The sequence below is a fragment of the Schistocerca americana genome, chromosome 1 (genome assembly GCF_021461395.2).
Source record: "Schistocerca americana isolate TAMUIC-IGC-003095 chromosome 1, iqSchAmer2.1, whole genome shotgun sequence".
Classification (NCBI taxonomy): Eukaryota; Metazoa; Arthropoda; class Insecta; order Orthoptera; family Acrididae; genus Schistocerca; species Schistocerca americana.
The window spans coordinates 420,015,543-420,043,052 of NC_060119.1; the positions used below are offsets into that span (position 1 = coordinate 420,015,543).

General features: G+C 43.5%; 1 protein-coding gene across 1 annotated transcript in view; it reads right to left on the reverse strand.

Annotated features, from left to right (window-relative positions):
* Window positions 1–27,510, reverse strand: part of LOC124556351 (transient receptor potential channel pyrexia-like) — a 206,458-nt gene that overhangs the window by 11,621 nt on the left and 167,327 nt on the right. The window contains exons 8-9 of the mRNA XM_047130351.1: window positions 18,110–18,669; window positions 5,597–5,789 (exon numbers count right to left, since the gene is read on the reverse strand). Of these exons, the coding sequence (XP_046986307.1) occupies window positions 5,597–5,789; window positions 18,110–18,669 (753 nt within the window). The remainder of the gene's footprint in view (window positions 1–5,596; window positions 5,790–18,109; window positions 18,670–27,510) is intronic.

Consider the following 27,510-nt stretch of genomic DNA (forward strand, 5'->3'; position numbering starts at 1 on the left):
GAAGACCTTATCGAAAGGCCTAGTTTTGATTTTCTTCACATATACTAAGAGGATTTGAAAATCTGTGCCCAGCCGTCAATATCCTAAAGCAATGCGACATAATTTTGAAAAAGAAAACCTTGAATAGTTGCCTCTTAAAAATGGGATGATTTCTGAGCACTGTTACCTGCCAAACATTTGGCAGATGTTTCATAGATGCCTGGAGCTGAATGGGTACCCCACATATAGTGAACCCACTTCTCCTTTTCCCTCGCACTAAGACCAATGCTGTGACATAGATCAAGTGAATGTTGATATCTTATCTGTTGCACAACAGTGACAAGAGCATTCTTCATTTTTGGGCTTTTGTACAGGAATATTTTACTCGTCTTCAGCATCACCTGTGCTGTTGACAGTACTCTGCCAATTTTTTGGCCAGTGTTTTCTTGGATCCTCCCTGCAGCTGGGGTGTGCTGCACATAAAAAGGTAACTTATAGTGAGTGTCATAATTCTCAGTGACAAGGAGACATTACATTTTTCTTTGAGATGACGTGCGCGGACCTCGTCGACAGGATGAGGGGATCACCTTGTAACCACTCACATACATCTGAAAAAGATAGCATCGAAGACTGCTGATGAAAAGTCACTAGTTCAGATCTACTTTACAACATTTTTTTTTTCTTTTTACTTTTATTTAAATTCTATATTTTTTGTCAAGTATAAATTGTAATAAGTAAATATTGAATCACAGTTTTCTAATGAAAATAATATTTTATTTTTAATTATGTGTCACATGAAACAAAAATGAGTTATATTCATCAATAATACTCCTTCATTTACTGCTAATGCCCACTAATTTCTTCTTCCGTCGTTTAGTGGAGAAACAGGTATACAACATGCACCAGTATTATTGATGAAACTTCCTGACATGTTAATCTGCTTTTAACCTGTGTGGAACTTTCATTTCTGTTCACACACTGCGGCAGAGTGAAATTTGTTCTCGATTAGTATTGATGTATTCACATGTCCATGTCAAATTTTAATTTGTTTCATATGAATGACCTATAGTTGAAAAGAAAATATTATTGTTATTAGAAAATTACAATTCAGTGTTTCTTTATTACAGTTTCCACTTGACAGAAAATATGGAATGTAAATAAAAGTAAAAAAAAAAAGAAATTGTTGTAAAGGAGATTTAAACCAGAGTCCTTTCTATTACCAGTCTTCAACACTACCCGTTCAGTTACAGGCACCTACAAAACATCTGCCAAATGTTTGGCAGTTAACACAGTTTAATGTCAAGTCTCGAAGATGGTTGTGCTCATACCTGCGTGCAATTGTCTGGCAGATAGGACGGCACTGTGGTGCAACTAATTGTCAATTGCCGGAGCTTCTCATTGTCCTCAGTAAAGAAGTATGGAAAGCATATGCATGGGAGACCATCTAAGTGTGATGGTTTTTAATATAAAATGTATGAAATTACCTTCACACCTGTCCTCATTTAGTGAATTTTCACTAAGACGTATTAAAATCTATTTATTTCCAATCGATTGAATTACTCCAGACAAAAAAAGATCTGGGCGTACCCCAGACAGCTGTATAAAAAATCCCTCCAAGACGCCCACAGATGCGCTGAAAATTAGAAAAAATATGAAGAAATCAAGATATATGGCAGTTCTAATTATTGGCAGCTGTGAATTTACATTAATGATTGTTGCACATTTCAGTAACTGCCATGTCACATTCGTTCTGCTGCCTGCAGCAACATATGTATAAGGAAGCTAATGTTAATAAAATATGATTAATGAAATGATATTAGAGGGCAGATAATGTGATCCCAGGTGAATTGATTTTATTTATTATTAAAAATCTTGAACATAACACTTGTAAGTCAGCCATATAATTACAGATACTGTGAACACAAGTGGTGAGAATATATTTTTAATTTTAATCAGTGCAGCATAAACAAAGATGATGTAACTTACCAAACAAAAGCGTTGGCATGTTGATTGACACACAAAATTCAAGTTTTCACAACCAACGGTTGCTTCATCAGGAAAGAGGGAAGGAGAGGGAAAGACGAAAGGGTGTGGGTTTTAAAGGAGAGGGTAAGGAGTCATTCCAATCCCGGGAAAAAGGACAGGTATACACAAGTAGACATTTGTAAAGGCAAAGAGTTTGGGCAGAGATGTCAGTCGAGGTGGAAGTACAGAGGCAAAGATGTTGTTGAATGACAGGTGAGGTATGAGCGACGGCAACTTGAAATTAGCGGGGGTTGAGGCCTGGTGGGTAACGGGAAGAGGGGATATACTGAAGGACAAGTTCCCATCTCCGGAGTTCTGACAGGTTGGTGCTAGTGGAAAGCATCCAGATAACCCGGACAGTGTAACACTGTGCCAAGATGTGCTGGCCGTGCACCAAGGTACGTTTATCCACATGGTGATCTTCATTACCAACAAACACTGTCTGCCTGTGTCCATTCATGCGAATGGACAGTTTGTTGCTGGTCATTCCCACATAGAAAGCTTCACAGTGTAGGCAGGTCAGTTGGTAAATCACGTGGGTGCTTTCACACGTGGTTCTGCCTTTGATCGTGTACACCTTCCGGGTTACAGGACTGGAGTAGGTGGTGGTGGGAGGGTGCATGGGACAGGTTTTACACCGGGTAGGTTACAAGGGTAGGAGCGCGTGCGCGATTGTATACCTGTCCCTTTTTCCCCCCTAAGGTAAGTCTTTCCGCTCCAGGGATTGGAATGACTCCTTACCCTCTCCCTTAAAACCCACATCCTTTCGTCTTTCCCTCTCCTTCCCTCTTTCCTGATGAAGCAACCGTTGGTTGCGAAAGCTTGAATTTTGTGTGTATGTTTGTGTTTGTTTGTGTGTCTATCAACATGCCAACACTTTTGTTTGGTAAGTTACTTCATCTTGGTTTTTAGATATATTTTTCCCACGTGGAATGTAAACAAGACGACAGATGAAAACTTTATGCACAGCTAGCACTGATGCAGAGAGGACACGAACTTCCTTTGATGGCTTACTAAAGGAGCGACAAACAGCGGAACACAAAAGATGTTGGAGCCTGATACATTCCTCTCACAAGAGGATTACATTTCCACTGATGGTCTTTGCTATAGTTGTATCTTCAACAACTTTGGAGACACCATGACAAAGAGAAACATGAATTTGTTTCTGCTCATTTCACTTGCAGCAATTTAAGCTGTCCTCTTAGGTTCCTGGCTAACCGCAGGCTCTGAGATCACCATGTATAAGGAAATAAACAGCTAAATATTTATTTTGTCTTCTGTTTTCTAGTCTGAAAGAAGTGTAAATAACATTAAATATTGCAGAATATACTTGTATTACAATTATAAGAAATAATCAGAATGTGTTAAAACACCAAGACAAAAAAAAAAAAGAAAAAAAGAAGAAACAAAGAAAAAAAGTTAGCGTATAGCGGAATACGTACCCACTTTCTTGGACTCTGCAATCCACATCTTTATCCAGTATGTTGCGTCAAAGACATGTGTTTTTTGTCTTTTGTATCGACTCTCATAGTATTTCTTAAAGGTTTATATCATTGATGTGTAATTAAGGGACAATTAATTATAAGGAGTGTGTGTTTTTGATCAATGTTCAATGCACTGTTGCCTTATCACAGCATACTAGTAGATGTTCAGGCCTTTGAAGCAGTATGACATCTCTGTAGTTATCAAAAGTGCAAGTACAGCAAAGACCATCAGCAGAAACATACTACTCTTTGTGAAAGGAGTGCATTATGTCCCAAAATGTTTACCGTGGAATACTAGCAAACAATATGACAAAATGAAGAGCACTCGCACTTGCCTGCCTTTTTTTATGCCAGTGGGAATGTTTGTTTACTTGTGTTCCCTTGGGTGTAAACCATGCTTTAATTACCTTTCTGAGATTATTCTTCTTGTTTGCTTTGTCTGTATGCTGTTTGTTAAGCGATCTTACTTCCATATTTAGCTGGAATTTTTTACCTTTTTAGAGATCTTTTTTCCGTAATCAGTGGTCTCTTTTAATCATTCTCTGGTCTCTTTTCTTTATCTGGCAACTCTTTTCTCTTTATTTACCAATCTTTTGTAGTGTGTACCTGTTAATTTTCGTTGTTTGTTAATATTTTATTTCATTATTAGATGATCTACATTCATTGTTGAACCATCTTCAATCTTTGCGTGGTAGCTGTTTCTCCTTGTTTGTTGACCATTTTCTGTCTTTTGACTATTGGTTTTCTCCACTTAGCAATTGATTTGCACTGTACATTTCAGTCCAGTTGTACATATCGTTTAATTTCTTAGGTTTAGCATAATGATGATTGGATTTAGTACTTTCCTGATTCTTATAATTGCACTGGCAGCACTTGTACATTTTGTGAAATCTGTCGTATGTAATTACCAACTTAATGGACTTTCACTATCATAGTTCACTGGGACTTGCTCAGTTATCTTTGTTCATTCATTTAGAGAGAAAGCAAATTTACAATATTGGTGCATTGTGTCAGCACTTTTATATCCTTTGGTGCATAGTTCTTCATCTCTCAGAAAACATCAGTGGAATATCATGTGATGTTGGGCAACGTATTTTAGCTTCTTAATGTTGTATTTGAAGAAAGAAAAAGATGAAATGAAAAAGAGAGAAAATGAGTTCTGAAATATTAGTTTGATATGTTAGCCTTATAATGTTTTCAAACAGTGGAAAGTAGAGGTTACAGTATTAACATTATTACAGAAAGGATAGATTGCTACTTACCATAATGGTGACATGTTGAGTTGCAGACAGGCACAACGAAAGTAGTGTTACACATTGAGCTTTTGACTAAAGCCTTCTTCTGAAAGGAAAACACACACATTCTGTCACGAATGACTGAAAGTAGCAACCATGTGTGGGTGAGGTGTACGTGATTGTGTGAATGTATAGGAGACTTTATCTGAAAGCTCAATATGTAACAGTCATTTCATTGTGCATGTTTGCAATCAACATGTCATATTCATGGTGAGTAGCAGTCTATCTTTTTCCTTGTAATGTTTTGTTAGTTTACTTCCTCTGATCCTCTTGTGCTGTGTGTTTGCATCTTTAGGGCCCACAGTGAAATTTGTTTTAAAGTATTGATACTTTCTGCCCATCATTTTATGAGTGTGCACTGCGTACATGCACTCATGTAATTCCTCTTACTGTGTCACCTGCTGTGTGGCATATATTAGCACATAGTTTTGATATAAAGTGAGTAGTCAACACCTATTTATTGTAATTGTTATAGCTCCATAGGAATTATTTCTTGATGCTCCCAATTTTTTTTGTATTTCAAATGTCTGAAAAATGTAGTAAAAATGGTTAATTTTCTTCTCTTCGTCTCTTGTTCAATGTGGAAGATTTCTCTGTAATCTGTGTGTCATATGCTTGACAGCCTGAATATATGACACATTTTCATTTTTAATTCAAATCTCTTAATATTTGTGGATAACTAGTATTGGAATAGTAACCAGGAAATATATAGATTCTAGTGATGAGTCATAGATATCTGTGTCACTTATATAGAATACACTGCAAGAGAAATGATTCATGTGACCAGAATAAAGACAGATGATGGTACCATACCTGTATATCACTGACAGCGAGTCCAACAAGCAAGTTTGTCAGAATGACTGTGACGAGAAGCACGAAGCCGAAAAACAGCAGATGTGCAGTCCCTGCATACTGCAGTGGCTGGTCCGCATCATAAAAAATGTCCTCGAACTCCAGCTCTCCAGACATCATCACCACAGTCTTGAGTACACTGCGCAGCGCACCTCTGGATGCACAGAACGTCATTCTGTTGAGAAGTGCAGCTCAAGTGTACTTCTGTTACAATGATAATCATGACCAAAATTACAAGTACATTTGAGAGCAGAGCTGTAGGCCAGAAAGTATTATGTTTGTTTGACATTGTGATGAATAGTAATTTATTAATAGTCATACTCAGCTCTTCATAAAGTAACCTAAAATTTTACAAGTGTATCAACAATCCTGGTAGTTGCTACAAGTAGTTTGTTATGACAATGGGTAAAATACCCTTGTTTTAAGGGTTCTCTCATGTAATTAATTGAAATATCTTATGAGATGCACAATTGTATTCTGCATTTCCCTGAAGAAACAATACATAATGAAAGTAATGTTTTATGACTTAAATCAAATGGATGCTTATTGTCTGCAAAATTAGGCTTGTTAAACAAACATTAATCAGCTCCCTCTACATACCTTGACAGTGTTTGTGATTTGCTGTGACAAGGACTACAAAAATGCGTAAGATGGCCAGATGGGTTGGATACTGACAACGACATTTAAAGCATTATTCCAGACAACTCCAAAGACTTGCAGGAGCATTCAAATACACAGACTTTGCAGACTAGTCAAGGTATGTGATTGCTCCCCTACATTTCCCATGGAATGGAGTTGCTATTTTATCTTGGTGGGTATCTATGTTAACATCTCAATTGGCAGTGTTAGTAATGTTGCAGTCATTAAGATGAGAGAAAAACAGCAAAATCTGGGGCCCTTTACTGTGATGTTGGTGGGCGATACATATCACCTCAACTGAAGGATCAATTTTTGCACAATGAAAAATTCCAATCAGTATCACACAGTCTTCCTCGATGTGCGTGCAGACTCCCCAAAAGGCTTGCTCAGGTTTGGAGTACCCTGTGTTATCCACATATATCTGCAACGTTTCACTTGTTTCCTGTTGTCCATGGTCCTGAGCTGGTATCTCACAGCTCACTGATATCTAAAAATTTTGTGGGCAAGAGCAAGAAATTCTGTTCCAAATAACCATATAACCATATGATATGATTCCTTCTCACGTATTCATTGGGAATGGGCCAGGAATGACCAGCGAAGACTTCCTGCTGCAATTCCTACCATGGAGGGAACAGTGTTTTACCCATGAGCCATGATAAATGTTGTTTGTATTTTAAACAATCTTCTGCTGCAATTCATTACATATTTTTTACAGAAAGGGATATTTTCCTATGCAGGTGGTCAATACCAATGATAGTATGAAAATAGTGATAAGTTTAATTAGCAATCCTTCCCGTTGTTTCCAAAAAAACAACTCAAATTTATGTTCTATGGTCATTCAAAGTAGCTTATATGTTAAACTGTTTAAATTCTGTCATTACTGAAGGGGGTCAGTGCCTAAGACACTGGGCTCTAAAATGGAATTAATGAAGTTGAATTCATTGCGTAGTTACTTTCTCCTCGTTTTGTTTATACATATCACTGTACATAGGGTGTTATTGGCATATGGGTCTTAAATGAGAAGAGCAGTTTTAAAATAACTTTTGAATCACTAACAAATACTACCTATTTTTATTGCTAATCATTCAGTTTTGAGATTACTGAGAAACACCTTATGTTCGCCTGATGATAGTTATGTGTGTCACTGTGATCCCACCTTTTGGAATGATTCTCTTGAATAAATGCACTTCCAATCTACAATGCAAAACTCAGGAAAGTTAGTTCTGCACTTCTGTTTCATTTATGATAAGCTTAGCACCGACCTGCTTGTTTTCTTTCCCACCTTTTTAATTATTAAGACAGCTCTGCGATATTGTGGGAAGTGGTTTCCTGTTAACTTCTTGTTACTGTGCAAGGAGGAATGACTGCCCAGAATTATGTCAATGCTTTGGGTGAACAAGTGCATTCCATGGTTCACAACATTCACAAGATGTTCAAGAACAAGGAAAATGTTTTCCGAGATGGCAATGCCAAAATGCACTCTAACTATTCTGTTTAGACAGGGTTTGATGAACGCACATTTCAATCCCCCTCCTGTCCCACACAGTGTCGCAGAATGCGGATTATCAAACATTTCTGATTGCTGTAGATTCCCTCCCTCATTACTGCTAATGAAACAAAGTACTGTACAAAATTGCTCTTGAACAATTGGTGACCTATTACCATTCATTGTACAAAGAACTAGAGCTTTATGTATTGCAGGTTAAATAATCTTGTTCATTCATGTGTTATTTTGATGCCCATCTATGCAATTCATATACAATGTAAGTTAATACAAAACTTTATATGTACTGTGTTTCAAATTGTGGCAACTAGATGCACTGAATATGGGAATAAGGAACTGAAATCAAAAGAAATATGCAAGTTTCAGTGGTTAATTAGTTCTAGTCATTGCATAAGGGCTGTTGTGTTGTTATTCTGTGTCACAGGCTGTGGAGGCTCTTTGCTACAGAATGAGCTGCATTGAGCTGCTTTACTTAAGTCATTGCAAATAAATTTTAAGTCTCTTCCATCCTAATTTTCCCAAGTTACTTTGAATGTTGTCCAAGTATTTCCTGTGTGATGTCCAAGAGGTCATCCTCCAGTGGGAAATGTGGCTTTCGTCTCATGGTGCTCTGTAAGTGTGCCATGTTATTTGGTTTTAATTTCGGCTATTATACTCAGTTCATTAATAAGTTCGTGGTTAAGTAATATTCTCCAATCGTTATTAATGTGCCTTCCATAAGATTTTACATTCAAGTAACTTTAAAAAGAAAAAGAAAGTTCAAGTTTCAGATCTATAGATTAATGATTTTTCTATGTGGACTCCTGAATTCCTAGAAAATAACTCCTTTGGAATCTGTCATAAGATTCCATTTCAGTATTTACAGAGTTGTCCGAGGTTCGCATGGCACTGATACAATTAAATTCTTTGTTCCAGTATGAGATTTTCACTCTGCAGCAGAGTGTGTGCTGATATGAAACTTCCTGGCATATTAAAACTGCGTGCTGGACCGAGACTCGAAGTCATGACCTTTGCCTTTCATGGGCAAGTGCTCTACCAACTGAACTACCCAACCACGACTCACGACCCATCCTCACAGCTTCAGTTCTGCCAGTACCTCGTCTCCTACCTTCCAAACTTCACAGAAGCTCTTCTGCAAAGAATGCAGGAGATGAGGTACTGGCAGAATTGAAGCTGTGAGGACGGGTTGTGAGTCATGCTTGGGTAGCTCAGTCGTTAGAGCACTAGACTGAAAAAAAACAAAGGTTTTGAGTTCGAGTCTTGGTCCCGCACACAGTTTTAATCTGCGAGGAAATTTCAAATTCTTTGTTTTTTGTAGAAGCTTTGTTATTTATTTGTCGTGTGTTGTTATTTAATGAAAAGCGATGTAAGGTGAAGAGTTGTACCATTGATAGCATGTATTAATTGTGCTGTAAGAACATTTAATTCATTTTTATGATCAGCGAGTACAGTAATATCACCACAAATGTGAGGATATTAATGTTGCTATCTAATTATTCCCTATTTTCTAATAAATTTAATTTTTCACTTATTTTGCTGGTCATAATACTGTAAATAATGAATCCGCCCTGTTGATTCCTGTTTGATCTCTGTAGGGGCTTTGGTGTCAACTTTTATTTTACATATTGGGTTTAGAGTGCAGAAGTTTGTTCAATTTGACATTTCGTAGTTATACCAAGATGCCTTACGTTTTTCCATAAAGTCACTGTTACTATTGTCAAATGTTGTTATTCAATTGATGAAAAGTATTATGTAGGGGAATGGCAATTAGTATGAGTTGGTGGAAAGTAATGACCAATTAGTTTTTCTCAGATCTGTCCTTAGACAATGAATACATGCAGTGCTTCAAATAAATCATAGACATCAACATCACTCCTCCATTTGCTAGAACTTAAATGATATACTTGAATCTGTGTCTGTTAGCTTGGGCAAGTTCAAAGGAATGCAGAATCTTCAGCTGTGATACATATTACATAAATTGAAGGTGGAGGGGACAGAAAGGAAATGAAAGTAAAGGGAAGGAACTAATGATATCAGCTGCATGGGGACGTTGTGTGGAATCAGCAGCGACGAGTGAAAATGTGTTCCGGACCATGACTTGAACCCAGGATCTGCTGCTTACTAGACAGTTGGGTTAACTTCTGCGCCACCTGGACACAGTGTTTATTGCAAATGCGTGGACTTTTTCAGCATGCTCCTATCCAGCACCACCTATCTGCAGTACCCATCCATGGCCTCTATGCTCACTAATTTTAGATTCGCACTAGAAGTCAAATGTAAATGTGCATCTGCACTGCAAGTTGTGATTCGCTGCCCATCAAGATGAAGCAATTATATGAATGCAAGGTGTCTGTTCTTTCAGACGTCTGCACTATGCAGAATCTGCAGCTCTGATACATATTATGTAAACTGAATTTGGAGGAGGGAGAAAAGAAAGGAAAGGGAATGGAAGAAACTATTGATATTAGCTGCATTGGGACTTTATGCGGAATCAACAGTGACAAGTGAAAATGTTTGCTGGACTGGGACTCAAACAGAGGATAGTCGATGCATTTGCAATAAAAACTGTGTCCAGGTGGCTAATTGATTAATGCAACTGCTTAGAAAGCAGGAGATTCTGGATGTGTGTCGCAGTCCATCACACATTTTCAATTGTCGCTGCTGATTCCGCATAAAGTTCCGATGCAGCTGATATCATTAGTTCCTTCCCTTTCCTTTCCTTTCTCCCCCCTCCAACTTCAATTTAGATAAATTTTTTGTTTTTAAAATTCAGTCTTAATCACACCACGTATGTTACAAGAACATAGGTGACCAGTTTCGGTCATATCACTTGACCAACATCAGACCCATAGCATCCTTTGAAGATGGTAGGTGGAGCACTCTTCTCAGGTGCTGCGATGTCAACTGGTTGACATCACAGCAGCTGAGAAGAGTGCTCCACCTACCATCTTCAAAGGATGCTATGGGTCTGATGTTGGTCAAGTGATATGACCGAAACTGGTCACCTATGTTCTTGTAACATACGTGGTGTGATTAAGACTGAATTTTAAAAACAAAAAAATTTAAAAAAAATTTTAATCACTGTTCCAAAAATGTTTATTAAAATTACATAAATTTTATTTGTTTCTGAGTGTTGAGGCTGGTGAATGGTCTAATTTTCAGCATCAGTTTACCGTGTTACATGTGAGAAGTAATATTATCAAAGTAACATTAACCAAACAATGGAAAATCCAGGATGGAATGTAACAATATTATGAGAAGGAAAGTTGCTACTCGACAAATAGCAGAGATGCTGAGTCTCAGATAGGCACAACAAAAAGACTCTCACAATTAAAGCTTTCAGCCATTGAGGCCTTCGTCAAAAAAAAAAAAACACACACACACACACACACACACACACACACACACACACAAAAGCTCAGGTCGCACATACGACTGTAATCTCTGGCAACTGAAACCACACTGCCCACAGCACTTTTGTGTGTGTGTGTTTGTGTGTGTGTGTGTGTGTGCGCGCGCGTGTGTGGGCGCGCGCGCACGAGTGTGTTTTGTTGACATGGTAGCATTAATGTTTAATTAGTCCAATGAATGAATGAATGAATGAATAATGAAATCCCACCCACACAATCCAGTTTCTGTTTCCACCATGTTTTAATCTGCAGTGTCATTCAAGTAGTATGGGCTATGGTATGGATGGTATAGGCCACATAATTTTTTTTTTTAAAGGGCTCTAGGTCAAGGTTCAAGAAGAAGTGTACTGGTGAGGGTAGGGGAGTGGTCTGAATCTGCAATGATGCCTTCAGTTTCAAGTGTTTTGGTAGATGAAATAAACAGAAAGTGCTATTACTGATTGTTTCAGTGTTCCTAGAACTACACTTCAAAAGAGATTAAAACTGTTATAGAGAATGAGCAATGAAAATATTTATTTTACTTTCAAATTTTAAAATTAGAAAAGTATTGTTTAACTCACTTGCATTGTGTGAAAAAATGAAACTATTGTTTTCTGTTGTAAAATTTACATTTCTGTTATAAGTTTTCACTTTGATTTTTTATTATATTGGTTCACTATGTTTTCTGTCCGTCTGGGTGTCTGACTGTTGGAAGACTCCTTTTTCTGAGGGATGGGTAGAAGTATCTGGCTGAAATCTGTGTCACAAACTAAGGTGTGAAAAGTTTCTAAGTCAATGCAGTCAAATGATATCGCTATTTATATCACACATTTCGATACTCACAAACTCGCTTGTCAAAACATATAGAGGACTTCCTGTTGACTTACAATCATGACGTTTGACAATAAGCAAGGCATCACAGTGCAAGTAAAGGGAAAAAATCCGAACATTATCAGTTTGTAATTAGATCACATCAAAATATTTTGTTGCTTGTCTGTCTGTTGAGACCCCTTTTTCTTAGGAGTGCATATAAGTATCAAATTGAAACTTATGTCTAATACTGAAGTCTGTGTTTCCTTGGCAGTATAAGAAATTTAAGCATCTAGCTTGATGCAATCAAAAGATACAGCAATTTGTAAAGACCTCTTTTTTTTTTTTTCAGGAGCAGGTAGAGGTGTCAAGTACCATAGTACCAAATGTTAAGTTCTGTGGCCCTTGGTTGTATAAATAATTTGAGCTTCTAAATCAGTGGAATCGAAAGATACGGCCATATGTCACATATTTTGATACTTGCAAACCCGCTCATCAGAAGCCATAGAGGAACTGCCTGTGTGTATGTGTTGCCCCTGATGATCTAATGCTAAAGCACAGGCCTAGAAACTGAGGGTCGCGGGATTGAATCTCGGTCGGACCATGGGTTTCTTAGTCTTCGTTTTGAACTAGCCTTCACGATCTCATGGATACCATGTTATACAAGTTCTCATCAGTGAAATTTGAAACATATCATGCAACTCTGCACATATCCACCGACGAAGCGTAATGAAAAAATTGATTGAAAAAGGTAGAAAAAAATAAAGACTTGCATCTGGCCATTGAGCCATAAGCCCATACTAGCCGCCATTTTCCTATATCTTGTTCTAAGTAAGATATGTATAAGAAATACCGCATATTGTTCTAAGAATACAAGTACCCGAACTTCGAACCAGTAAAACTGGAAAAAAAATAACGAGATTCGGAAAAATCTGAGGAAGCGAAGGTCGTTACACGGTGGATTAAGGACGGAAAAGACTCACCATGATTTAATAACGAGATTCGGAAAATCCTGAGGAAACAGAGGCTGTTGCACTAACGATTCAAAAGAGAACGCGCAATCAAAGGTTGGTAGAGAATCTTACGTCTGTGAAAAGATCTATGCGCAAAGCGTACAACTACCATTGTCATACGTTAGCGAAAGATCTGGCAGAGAACCCAAGAAAATTCTGGTCCTGTGTAAAATCGGTAAGTGGGTCTAAGGTTTCGATCCAGTCACTTGTTAACCAATCTGGTGTGGCAGTTGAACATAGCGAAACGAAAGCCGAAGTTTTAAATTTCACGTTTAAGAAATCGTTCTCGCAGGAAAATCGTATAAACATACCGTCGTTTGACCATCAAACGGGCTCCCGTATGGATGACATAATAGTAATTCATAAGCTTGCCTGGCGTGGGGAGGCAACTGAGGAAGTTGAAAACAAGTAAGTCGCCAGGTCCGGGTGGAATCCAGTTCGGTTTTTCAAACAGTACTCTACAGCGTTAGCCGCTTACCTAGCTTGCATTGGGCGTAATGTTACAAAGCGATATGAAATGCAGCGATCATGTGAGGAGTGTGGTTTGGGGGCAAATGGTCGACTTCGGTTTATTGGGAGAACTCTAGGAATATGTGGTTCATCTGTAAAGGAAACTGCATGTAGGATGCTAGTGTGACCTATCCTTGATTACTGCTTGAGTGTTTGGGGTCCGTACCAGGTCGGATTAAAGGAAGACATTGAAGCAATTCAGAGGCGGGCTGCTAGATTCTTTATTGGTAGATTCGAACAACACGCAAGTGTTACGGAGATGCTTCAAGGAGTCAAATGGGAATCCCTGGAGGGAAGGCAAAGTTCGAGGAACGCTATTGGGAAAATTTAGAGAACCGGCATTTGAAGCTGACTACATCACGATTCTACTGCTTCCAACATATATTTCGCGTAATGACCACAAAGGTAAGATACGAGAAATTACGGCTCATACGGGAGCATAAAGACAGTCTTTTTTCCCCTCCCTGTATTTGCCAGTCGAATTGAAAAAGAAATAACTATAGTTCAATTCTTTTATCTTGGCGGCTCGCGCATGCCCGCCCAGATGCTGGAGATTGCTGCGTTGCCAGTTGCACACGACGCACGCGCCAATAGGAGCAGCGCCATAGTATAGCATAGTTCGCAAGCTTACGTGTAGGGGGGAGCGCGCAGTTCATGAAATAAAGCCACCACGGCCGCATTAACCCTTTCGCTGCTACAAAGACGTGCTCCCTGCATTCCGCGCTGTGGGCGATTTTGTCACTGCACTGCTCGCCTGTGCAGACACATTGTGTTCCGACTGCTTTGACACTCTTTATCATTCGATTCCACAAAAACTATTTGGCTCAAAAATTAGATTTTTACCTATCTTCTTGACTGATACCTTCCCCCCATAAATGACTTACTTTTGTTTCGATGTTCAATGCAGTTATTATGCAGCATTAAATATAGTAAACCTTTGCACGAAATTTTGAAGAGTTTGCAGAGGTAAAAGTCCATAGAATATACTTTCCGTATGGTCGATTTTAGTTGCCACAATGTTGAGAATGAAATGTGGACAAGATACCTATATATTTCATTTAATTTAAGTACCACATAAATGTCATATGTAATATTGAGAAATATTCCACCTTTCGCGACTGTAACAAAAGTTTTACTTACACTGGGCATGTTTGGCTTTATTTTAAAGCACTTCAATCAATCAAAAGGAAGTAGACAAAATACATTAAACAAAACTGTGAACTTACAAAAGCATTAGGACTTGAATATACCGTTTGTCAGTGAAGTGCTCAGAGCTATGTCAAATATAATTTTGTGTGTGGCACACACAAACAGCATTTATTTGCTAAAACACTGATGAGCCAACACAAACGTTGAATATTGTGCTACCGCAGCACAAAACTACGAAAGGTTACTTGGCAATGGAGGACACAAAATACAGTCCTCTTATGATGCTTCAAAAGAGAGAAACGCGTCTGGTCTAAATAAGCCGCTTATTACAGTTGCAGAAGAGGGATATATTTCAATACCATTGGTAAAACTGCGACTGTGGAACAAAAACAAGAAATAGAACATGAATACCATTGTGTATGTGCCATACCTTTCACCGATGGAAGTGCTTTAAAATAAAGCCAAACGCGCCGTGTGTATATAAAACTTTTATTACAGTCGCGAAAGACGGAATATTTCTCAATATTACATACGACACCTATGTTGTTCTTAAATTAAATGAGATATTGTTATACAGTAAATATTATATGAAATTTAGGTATCTTGTCCACATTTCATTCTCAACGTTGTGGCAACTAAAATCGACCATACGGGAAGTATACACTATGGACTTTTACCTCTGCAAACTCTTCAAAATTTCGGGCAATGGTTTACTACATTTAATGCTGCACATCAAAACAAAATTAAGTCATTTATGGGGGGAAGGTATCAGGCAAGAAGACGTGTAAAAATCAAATTTTTTGGCCAAATAGTTTTTGTGAAATCGAATGATAAGTGTGTCAAAGCAGTGGGAACACCATGTGTCTGCACAGGTGAGAAGTGCAGTGATGACAAAATCGCGCACAGCGCGGAATGCGGGGAGCACGTGTCTGCAGCAGCGAAAAAGTTAATGAAGAGGCAAAGCACTAGAAATTTCATTCAAACGAATAAAATTCGTGAAGTAAGGCACTCCAATATTGTTTTTAAATAGAGAAATTATTAAGCACCGTACAAGGTTTGAACTCATAACCTTTCACTTGGCAGCCCAACACCTTAACCGTTCCGCTATCTCAGCTCATTGAACAGTGTAACTCTATAAGGACTGTAACACCTCACGCAAGTACTCATAAACATTGTTGGTATGACTATGAATTACTCACGCTTCGTAGAAGTACAATAGGAAATAAACAATTACCGCTGTTCTTTATTGCGAAAAAGGAGTTCGTGAGATTGAAACAAACATCTTTCCTTGCTATCGCCTGAATTAGGAGTCTTATTGCTTGTTTGGTTTAATTAATTAATAGAATATGAAGCAATTGGTATAAAGAATGCTTTTTCCAAACTTTCTGTAAAAGAAAGTCTGCTATCAAGACATTGCTTTTGTTCTATTACTTTATTTATGACTGAACGTTTCTAAAACTGAAGACACTCGTCCGTGCTCTGCACTGTTGTCGAGATCTGGCAACGTCGTTCTCTGTTCATTGGCTGACTGTGTTTTGTGACGTCAGATGCGCAGAACGAACCTAAACTCGGCCGCCAAGATATATGACGCGCACTTTAGTAGTGGTACGCTATATTCTCCGCCAGGCGGCACACGGTGGATTGCGGAGTATCTATGTAGATGTAGAACTCGTTTTCGATAGCAACAGAAAAGTTACAGCCGTAGCAGGAGAATGCAGATGACTTATTTAGCCGTCTAGACTGGCCTGCCACAACTGCAACATTTCCGTTTATGCCAAAAACCAGTTGCCCCACGGTATTCCCATTTTATCACTGGGCTGTGTCATTTTGTATGTGGCGCTGTAGCGGCGTGCCACGGCACTCTGGTGCGGGGATTTCAATGTTCGCTTGGACAGCAGACATGCCCTGATCAGCCAGAACATTATGACCACCGACTTACTATTGATATAAAACTCGTCTACGCCAGGTCAGCGTCACCTGGCGAAGAATCGTTGTTAGTGAGACAAACGCACGGTGCCTGTAGTATCAGTGAGCGTGCTGTCCTTGTTTAGAATGGGGAAGGCGCGCGATCTATCTGAGTTTGAACCGAGGGCCGATTGTGACGGCCGGTACGAGCATTTCGGAAACTGTACGACTTCTCCGGTGTGTGGTGAGTGTCTTTTATACGTGGCGAAATAAAAGTGAAACCACTTCCAGACGTCATGGTGTTGGGCGGCCACCCCTCATTCCAGATGTTGGACGTTGTAGGCTGGGCAGGTTGGTAAACAGGACAGGAGGCGGCGAACTGTGGCGGAACTGACATCAGACTTTAATGATGAGCAGAGTACGAATGTGTCTGCACACACAGTGCACCGAACACTCCTAACGGTGGGCCTCCATTGCCGACAGTCCATGCAAGTGCCAATGTCAACATTACGACATCGGCAATTACAACTGAATGGGCACGCGACCCTCGGCACTGGACGTTGGCGTAGTGGCAGATGGTGGCGTGGTCTAATAAAACATACCTTCTCCGTCATGCTGACGGGAGGGTGTGAATTCGTGATCTTCTAGGGGAACAGCTCCTTGACATCTGTACTGCGGGATGGAGACAAGCTGGTGGAGGATCCCTTATGCTCTGGGGAACATTCACGTGGGCATCCATGGGCCCAGTGGAGTTCGTGCAAGCAGCATTGGCGGCCAAGGAATATCGTATACTGGGTGAAGATCACGTACAACCCTACATAACTACGATGTTTCCTTACGGGAGTGGTATTTTTCAACAAGATACGATGTGCTGCCCCCACTCGCCAGATCTGAGCCCGATGGAACACATCTGAGATGTGATTGAACATGGCGTCAGAACTCATCGCTCCCTTCCCGGAATTTACAGGAATTATGTGACTCGTATGGGCAGATGTGGTGCCACCTGCCTCCAACTATCTACTAAGGCCTCATTGCTTCCATGCCGTGATGCATCACCACTGCTATCCATGCCAACGATGGACATACCGGCTATTATGTAAGTGGTCATGATGCTCTGGCTCATCAGTGTATATCTGCAAACAAGCAAATAGTTAATTCTTTACGTTTTCGAAGTGATAATTAAAACTTTGTGTGTAACCGTGGTAATTGCGTGTTATACGATGTTGTTGCTTCAGCGACTTCTGATTCGACAGTCTCTTAGATTTGTTAACCATGTAACATTGATTGGTAGTATACAGATGCAGAAATTTGCGGATAAATAGCTTTGTTAGTATAAAAGACACATTTCCGCGTTTTAAAATAGGTTTTGTCGGTTTTAGCCGTGTGAGCCAGTGTACATACCTTGTAAGTGGCACGTCAGGAGTCGTCTTATTAAGTTGCGACTATTGATATAGATCATGATATTGGCAGGAAGCTTATAGATTTTCTCAACCGTTGAAAGACAGCAAATTCGAGAGAGAAACTCGGTGGCTGTAAACCGGCGTGGCCGACTTACTTGAAAGGCGCGTGGTGGTGGAAGATGACGCCGAAGCTGAGGCTGAAGGCAACGAGCAGGCAGCAGTAGGCCATGAGGAACTTGGCGAAGTTGACGGCGACGGTGGTGAACATCTGGACATAGAGGCCGAAGACGGGGAAGCGGCCGACGAGCAGCATGAGCTCGAGCCAGGTGAGGAAGATGCCGAGCGCGAGCACGTGCCGCTGCCACACGGGCTCCTCGCCGGCGCCGCCGAACCAGCAGAGGAAGGCGCTGGCGATGATGAGCCACTGCAGCCAGTTCTCCCAGGAGCGCAGGTAGCCGGCGCGTGAGTGCACCATCTGGAAGAGCTCCTTGGCGAGCAGCAGCGTGTTGAGCGCGAGCAGCAGGTAGCCGGCGGGCGCGTGCAGCCACAGCCAGGCGGACGGCCGCGGCGCGCCCGTCAGCACGAACACCGTGTACGCGAACACGAACACCGCGTGGAACAGCAGGCTCAGCAGGAAGAACTTGCGGATGCGCCGCCACTTGAGGCACAGGAACGCCTCGCACAGCGGGTGCTTCAGCAGGTGCCGCAGCCCCACCTGTGGCACACGTACATAAGTAATGCAACACATTTTTTCCCATCAAATCAGCTTGGTTTTATTCAGGATTCCGACACACACATTATTCCCCATTCCTTTGGTTGCAAATGCCTATTTTTCAACACAATCTCCGTTCAATGCGACGCTCTTGCGCCACTTTACTGTGATGGTCTGTATGTCCACATGGTACCACACTACTGGTCGACAATGGAACCAACATCTTGCTGCATCAATAACCTCCACATCATCCACGCGCTGCTTCCAGCGGAGTGCATCCTTGATTAGACCAAACATGTTGAAGTCGTAAGGTGCGAGATCCGGGCTGTAGGGTGGATGAGGAAGCACAGTACAATGTTTTGCGAGCACCTCTCGGGTGTGTAGTCTTGTGTTGTCATATAGGAGGAGGAGTACTTCGTTTGCATTTTTGTGTGGACAAACACGCTGAAGTCGTTTTTCCAGTTTCCTAGACGTAGTCAGAGCTGTGTGCGGCCGGGCCGGCACGCGGGTGTTTGGACAAGTTTGCGAGACCGTGTTGCGATAATGACAGATACCGTGCTTTTGTTTACTGCCAGCTCTCCGTAGACATTCTACAAGCGCCTATGAATATCTGCGACGCTCTGGTTTTCCTCCAAAGAAATTCAATGGCAGCTCTCTGCTCGGAACGCACCTCCATTACAGACGCCATTTTTGGAGGCTACATATATGGTCGCCACGTATCGGAACTTCACGAAAATACAGGGGCTGAAGCGGGAATATTCCACGATCTCCCACAACCCATTCTACATTTTTCACCGAAAAGTGCCCGAGAAAAAAGGGTTGCACTACTTAGTGGACGTCCAACGTACTTCATCGTTTATTTTCGTTTGATTCGTGTTCGTGAATGGAACTGTGGTGCCTATTTACAAGTCCGCAGAGTTGCGCAGACTGCCTAAATTCGATGCCTCCCACCCTGTTTCTGCATGTTGCACGAAACTGGAGGGAAATCTATTGGCTTGTTCGAGCAGCACATCAGCGGGCGATGAACAGCTTCAGGGCGCTGTCGATTTTCGCACCCCTCGAGCCTTGGATAACAGATAAATATAGACCCCGCATAGCTCTATCTCTACCGTATTGATGTTCGAAAGCAGGAACTAAGGCACTCACATGACGGAGGGCAAAAAGCCGAGTCTCTGTCACTACGCACTGTGCCAAGTGGAGCTGACAGTTGAAGTTTTACTCATTTAGAGCTGAAATCAGGCATTGATTTTACTACTGAACGACGTGTTGTACTAGTATTACAGAAGTAGTAGTACAACTCGATTTTTCCGAAATTTCCAATGCTAATGCGATGGTTATTGTTTTTACAGTTACTTAGGTGATATGGTAACAAGCACTTTGGGACATTGTATTAGCGGTTCTTTCGTTTTACAAACGACGGAATTACAGTTTTTCAGTGAATTCCTTTATTTTTTGTACTGCGAGTCATTTAATTCACAGCGTCCACAGGAGTATAACACAAAATATTTTTTGATATTCACCCTCTACCTCCCCCACATTATAATTCTTTCCTTCCCTCCCTCCCTCTCTCCCTCTCTCTCTCTCTCTCTCTCTCTCTCTCTCTCTCTCTCTCACACACACACACACACACACACACACAAACGCGCGCGCGCGCGCAGAGCAATCTGTCGGCTGATAGCGCGGTCTGTGTGTAGGCCGCACTTGTGAGGGCAGATAGCAGATCACAGTCATCAGTCGCTGGCTGCTCGGAATTCCCACGCAATCTGATGAATCGCATGCGATGTTTGAAAATATGGCTGCCTGCCTGCGATTCGCTTATCTAGATACTAATCGTAGCTACGCAGATTTGTTTCATTTCGTGCTTTTGTTTACTGCCAGCTGTCCGTAGACATTCTACATGCGCCAGGTAGAGTAAGAAATGTACGTTAGAATTTATAGTTAATGAGGAAGCACGAATCACTTTGAAAAGTGGGACTATTGCTGAAGTTCCGACTTACATTTAGAAAAAAATACAAATATAAATCCGGCCGCGGTGGCCGAGCGGTTCTAGGCACTTCAGTTCGGAACCGCGCGACTGCTACGGTCGCAGGTTCGAATGCTGCCTCGGGCATGGATGTGTGTGATGTCCTTAGGTTAGTTAGGTTTAAGTAGTTCTAAGTTCTAGGGGAATGATGACCTCAGATGTTAAGTCCCATTTGAACAAATACAAAAACATTCACACTCTCCGATTTCGCAGTGACTAAAATTTTGCAGCTTGTGCTGCAGAATGAAGATTTCGTAGGAAGCTCATGGCAATAGTCACCATAAACAGTGCTCCATCTTGTGACATCCATTTTTTTTTTTTATGAAACAGATGCTTTATTAAAGTTCGTAATTTCTGAACAGAAGTAGGTAATATTAATTGGACATTTTAATATAATGTTTAGAGCATACCTGTCATTTCGTGTAATTTTAACTCTCCCTCATACATGTAAACCAGCAGTGCTTCACTTGACAGTTTTTTGCAGACACATACAGATTTCCAAGCATAGCGTTTTGAAACAAGTTAATAAATAACATATCCATTTTTTTTAATTTACTTCATTGGGAGTATTAGTGGACAAAAGAGATGAAGTGCAATTCATTTTCCACAGCGGAACCTCACGAGAGTCGCGTAAGAAAAAATACTGGTTGCAGAGGTGTACAAATTCTCCTTCCAGCCTGCCTGCCCCTATCACCGCCGTAACCACTGAAGCAGCTGAACCTGCCGCAACGGAAACCCGAGAGTACATGTTTACTGAAGGACAGCGGTTAAAGCAGGCCAACTTTGGTTTCCGCAACCTGGCAGGCTTCGCGAGACCTGTCCAGCCTGCTACACCAGACAGCACGTTGCGCTGTCGATCCGACGTGCCTAGCTAGCCAGGTGTATGTTTGCGTAGCTAGTTTCACTCCAGCTCGTTTATCATAACGGTGGGAGCAGCAAAATGAATGAAATAAACTTAAAGGCGATTGAGAAGAAATTAAGAGTTTGAAATATATACCAGTCATGAGACATCCCCCTGCGGGTGCGGGGGTTAGAATAGGCCCGCGGTATTCCTGCCTGTCGTAAGAGGCGACTAAAAGGAGTCTCAAATGTTTCGGCCTTATGTGATGGTCCCCTCTCGGGTTTGACCTCCATCTTTCTAAATTGTTCCGAAGAGCGAGCCAATTGGGGAAGGGCGCCTTACATGGTGCACTGTATCTGTCGTGCATTGAGACCTTTAGCCGGCTTTCTCGTCGTTGCAATGGTGTCCAGCTCGTTTTCCATCTCTTGGGCGAGGATACGTCCATGGGTGCGATTTCCACGCTGCGCTTTGCAGTGTTGCTTTTCGCTGCGACGACGACCTCATACATTTTTGCACCTAAGATCCAGCACGGTAGCCAGTCTGTTGTGGTGGGGCCGCCATGTACCCTGTTGGTTGTAGCCCCCTGACAACACAGGGGTCGCTCTACTGATGCCTGCGCCGTTTACTCCCCATGTATGCCAAGGAGTAGATGCCCATCTCCCTGGGGCATCAGGACTCCCAGCAATGGCCATCCTGCTAGGTGGCCCTTGCTGTGGCTGGGTGGCGCCCTTGGGGAGGGCCCTTGGTCGGAGTAGGTGGCATCAGGGTGGATGACACGCAATGAAGCGTGGCACATCATCTCTTGCTGGTGGCCAGCCACCAGCAGTCTCTAAGCGTCCGGGGGCTCATTTTAAAGGTAACGTTTATGACCCCAAATCGTTCCCATCCCTGGCCACACTATGGGAGGAACGAAAGGCAATGAATGACAGTGACACGTATTCGCCCCGGTATCTCGTCTGTACCAGAGCTGATGGGGAATCCTTTGTATCCGTGAAGCCTCAGTTCTTTGTAGAGCATTTAGAGGACAAGTTTGGGGAGGTGGAGGGCTTGTCCAAAATGCGCTCTGGGTCAGTTTTGATAAAAACGGCATCCTCCGCCCAGTCACGCAGGTTACTTGCTTGTGACAAGTTGGGGGATGTTAACGTTACCATCACACCACATAAGAGTTTAAATATGGTCCAGGGTGTTATTTTCCATAGGGACCTACTTTTACAGTCTGATGACGAGCTGCGCGCCAACTTAGAGCGTAGAGGTGTTCATTTTGTCCGGCGCGTTCATCGGGGTCCGAGGGACAATCAGGTTGCTACCGGTGCCTTCATCTTGGCCTTCGAGGGTGATACATTACCGGAGAAGGTCAAGGTGATGGTCTACCATTGTGACGTCAAGCCCTATATCCCTCCCCCGATGCGGTGCTTTAAGTGCTGGAAGTTCGGCCATATGTCTTCCCGGTGCACTTCTAGCCTCACATGTCGAGATTGCGGACGCCCGTCTCATCCCGATACTCCATGTGCTCCGCCTCCCATCTGTGTCAACTGTGGAGAGCCTCATTCACCTTGCTCGCCAGGCTGCAGGATCTTACAGGAAGAACGCAAAATCATGGAATATAAGACCCTGGACTGACTGACTTACACTGAGGCTAAGCGGAAATTTGAACGGCTACATCCCGTGCGCATGATGGCATCTTATGCCTCAACTGTCACTCCTGCTCCAGCTCCTTTAGCTGCAACACAAACAGCCAGCTCTCAGAGTCAGAGGACGTCACCTGCCCCCTTGACGATGGGGGCCCCTTCTGTCTCTGTTGCTCCCACACCATCTACCTCGGGAGCAGCACCCACTAAACCACTGGGGACACCAGTCCCCACTTCTAAGCCGGAGAAGCGTAAGTCGTCTTCGGCTTATCTCGCTCGGAAGGGATCCCTTGGGTCACTCCCTTCCCAGGTTCCTACCAGCGGCACAGCAGACACCAACCAGTGGCTGAAGAAGCCACAGGTCGCTGGTCGTCGAACTTCGCGATCATCTTCGGTCCCGGAGACTGACTCCAATAAGCCCTCTCAACAACGACAACCAAAGGAACAGCGAGAGAAAACGACATTGAAGACCCGTAAGACCAAGGCACCTGCGGTGGCACCTACTCCACCGCTACCTACAAGCTCTGTGTCTGAGGATACGGTGGAGATTCTTGCGTCCGCTGAGGACTTCGATCTCGCCGGTCCCTCAGACGCAATGGATAGCACTTGCACGGGTGCTCCATCGGAGGCAGCAGGTGACCCAGAGGCGTAATCTGCCTTCCCAGTCCCGTCACGCCTTTCTCAGCCATGGACAATATCATCCTCCAGTGGAACTGCAGCGGTTTCTTCTACCATCTAGCTGAGCTCCGACAACTTATCAGCCTTCATCCTTTCTTCTGCATTGCTCTTCAGGAAACTTGGTTTCCAGCAATGCGAACCCCCGCCCTCCGTGGCTATCGGGGTTATTATAAGAACCGGGCAGCTTATGAAAGGGTGTCTGGTGGCGTCTGCATATATGTCCTTAACTCTCTTCACAGAGAGTCTATCCCTCTACAAACAGCTTTAGAGGCTGTCGCTGTTCGGGTGTGGACGCCACAGGCTGTTACCGTCTGCAGTCTTTACCTTCCACCGGATGGTGATGTCGCGCAGCATGTCCTGGCTGCGCTGATAGCAACTGGGCGACTTCAACGCCCATAACCCTCTGTGGGGTGGGTCAGTGGCGACAGGTCGAGGCGCCACCATTGAGCATTTATTGGCACAGCTCGATCTTTCGCTGTTAAATGATGGTTCCTTCACACACTTCAGTGTGGTGCATGGCACATACTCCGCCATTGACCTTTCGATCTGCAGCCCTAGCCTCTTACCATCTGTGTGCTGGGAGCGGTATGTGTCCACAATTGGCCTTCATGTCTCTCCATCGCAGGTCTGGGCCAAGATCCGACGCCTCTATGGCTATCGGACCCCTGTCAGCGTCCCTGCGCTCTCACTGAATGGAGCAGCTTGTACAGACTCCGACGAAATTGCCAACCGCTTGGCAGAGCATTTTGCTCTGAGTTACGCTTCTTCCAATTACCCCCTGGCCTTCCACTCCATTAAAGAGCGGATGGAACGTCGGAGCCTTTCTTTTCGCACCCACCATTCTGAATCTTACAATGCTCCATTCAGCGAATGGGAATTCCACAGTGCCCTTGCCGCTTGCCCTGATACCGCTCCTGGGCCAGATCGCATCCACTGTCAGATGCTGAAACACCTTTCAGTGGACTGCAAGCGACGCCTCCTCGACCTTTACAACCGTCTCTGTGTCGAGGGTGAGTTTCCGTCACAATGGCGGGAAAGCATTGTCATCCCCGTTTTGAAACCGAGGAAGAGCCCTTTGGAGGTGGACAGCTACCGCCCCATTAGCCTCACCAACGTTCTTTGCAAGCTTCTCGAAAGAATGGTGAGCCGGCGCTTGAATTGGGTACTGGAGTCTCGGGGCCTTCTGGCTCCGTCTCAGGATGGGTTCCGTAAAGGCCGCTCCGCCACCGACAATCTGGTGAGTCTGGAGTCGGCCATCCGTACTGCCTTTGCCCGCCGTCAGCACCTGGTCGCTGTCTTTTTCGACATGTGGAAGGCGTACGATACGACTTGGCGTCATCACATACTTTCTACGCTTCATGGATGGGGTCTTCGGGGCCCTCTGCCGATCTTTATCCGAAATTTTCTGTCGTATCGTGCAAGTCGCGGCCTCCCATAGTTCCTCCCGAGTCCAGGAGAACGGGGTACCACAGGGATCTGTCCTCAGTGTCTGCCTGTTTTTAATCGCAATAAACGGGCTCGCTGCGGCGGTGGGAAATTCTGTCTCCGCTTCCCTGTATGCTGACGACTTCTACCTTTACTACCGCTCTACTGGCATTGCAGCTGTTGAACGTCAGCTACAGGGCGCTATCCGCAAGGCGCAGTCTTGGGCTGTAGCGCATGGTTCTCAGTTTTCGCCTGGCAAGACCCGCGTTACGCATTTCTGCCGGCGCCGAACAGTCCATCCTGAGCTGTGGCTTTGTCTTGCCGACGAACTCCTTGCTGTGGTGGAGACCCACAGGTTTTTGGGTGTAGTTTTTGATGCCCGGCTGACATGCCTGCCTCATATTTGGCAGCTTAAACAGGCGTGTTGGCGGCATCTAAATGCTCTGAGATGCTCGGGTGCCGACCGATCTACCCTGTTACGGCTCTACCAGGCGTTAATCCAGTCTCGTCTGGATTATGGGAGCCTGGCTTATGGCTCAGCATCCCCATCTGCGCTGCGGGTACTGGACCCAATCCTACACAGCGGAATACGCCTTGCCACTAGTGCTTTCCGGACCAGCCCAGTGGACAGCATACTTGCGGAGGCAGGTGTCCCTCCATTGCGGTTCAGGCGCCAAAATTTACTTGTCGCTTATGCTGCCCATGTTTTTAGCTTGCCCGGGCATCCAAACTATCGTCTCCTGTTCCCGCGATCGGTCGTCCATCTGCCAGAACGTCGGCCCCGGTCAGGTTGTACGATCGCGGTCCGCATCAAAGAGCTTCTCTCCGGGCTTAGGGTTTTCACTGTTCCACCTCCTTTTCGGGCCACTTTGCATACACCCCTCATGGTGTGTTCCTCGCCCTTGCCTTTGGCTCGATTTGGCACAGGGCCCGAAGGACTCAGTCCCTCCAGAGGCCTTCCGCCGCCGCTTTTATTCCATCCTGGCCACGTATCAGGGCTCTGACGTTGTTTACACTGACGGTTCGATGGTTGCTGGTCGTGTCGATTATGCGCTAATTCTAGGGGACCATTCCGAACAATGTTCCTTGCCGGCTGGCTGCAGCGTTTACACTGCTGAGCTGGTCGCCATCTTTCGAGCCCTAGAGTATATCCGCTCCTGCTCAGGTGAGTCCTTCGTGATCTGTAGCGATTCCCTGAGCGGTTTACGAGCTCTCGACCAGTATTTCCCTCGTTCTCGGCTGGTGATGACTGTCCAGGAGTCCCTGCATACTCTTGCCCGTTGCGGCCGCTCTGTGGTCTTTGTGTGGACCCCCGGTCATGTCGGTATCCCGGGCAATGAACATGTTGACCGCCTGGCGAAAGAGGCCACCAGGGAACCATCTCTGGATGTTGGCCTCCCAGAGACTGATTTGCGAGCGGTCCTCCGCCGAAAAGTTTTTGCGCTTTGGGACGCTTAATGGCGCGATCGGATCACGCCCAATAAACTCCGTGCCATTAAGGAGACGACGACTGTGTGGCGGTCATCCACGCGAGCCAACCGCAGGGACTCAGTCGTCCTTTGTCGGCTCCGCATTGGCCACTCCCGGCTGACACACAGTTACTTAATGCGTCGGGAGGACCCTCCTCTGTGTCGCTGCGGGGCGGCTTTGACAGTGGCCCACATTTTGTTGGCCTGCCCCCTTTTAGCTGTGGTCAGGCGGACATTTGCGCTGCCTGATACGCTCTCTGCCCTTTTAACTGATGACCCTGCTATGACTGGCTTAGTTTTACGTTTTATTCGGGCAGGGGGTTTTTATCATTTGATATGAGTGTTTATGTTTTATTTTATTGTTTTGTGTTGATTCTGGCCTTTGGCCTACGGTTTTAAACTGAGTTTTTAATGTGTTCTCGGTGGTTGGCTTTTCCTTTTTTATTCTATGATCGGCCAACCACTGCCACACTCCGTGTGATTTTAATTTGTTGTGTCTGTTCTTTGTCTGAATTTTTCTTGTCCTGTGTTGTCTGTTGTCTCTATTATCCGATTTTTTACTCTGTGTGGTAGTTTTTAAGTTTTGGAACAAGGGACCGATGACCGTTGCAGTCTGGTCCCTTTAATCCCACAAACCAACCAACCAACCAGTCATGAGACAGAGTTCACCCTAGTTGTTTTTGCGCCCTAAAACAAAACAAAACCGAAACGAAACAGACTCCATGACTAGAAGGCAACGTTTTCGTTTGTTTATGAGACAGTTTCAAATAAATCGGTAAG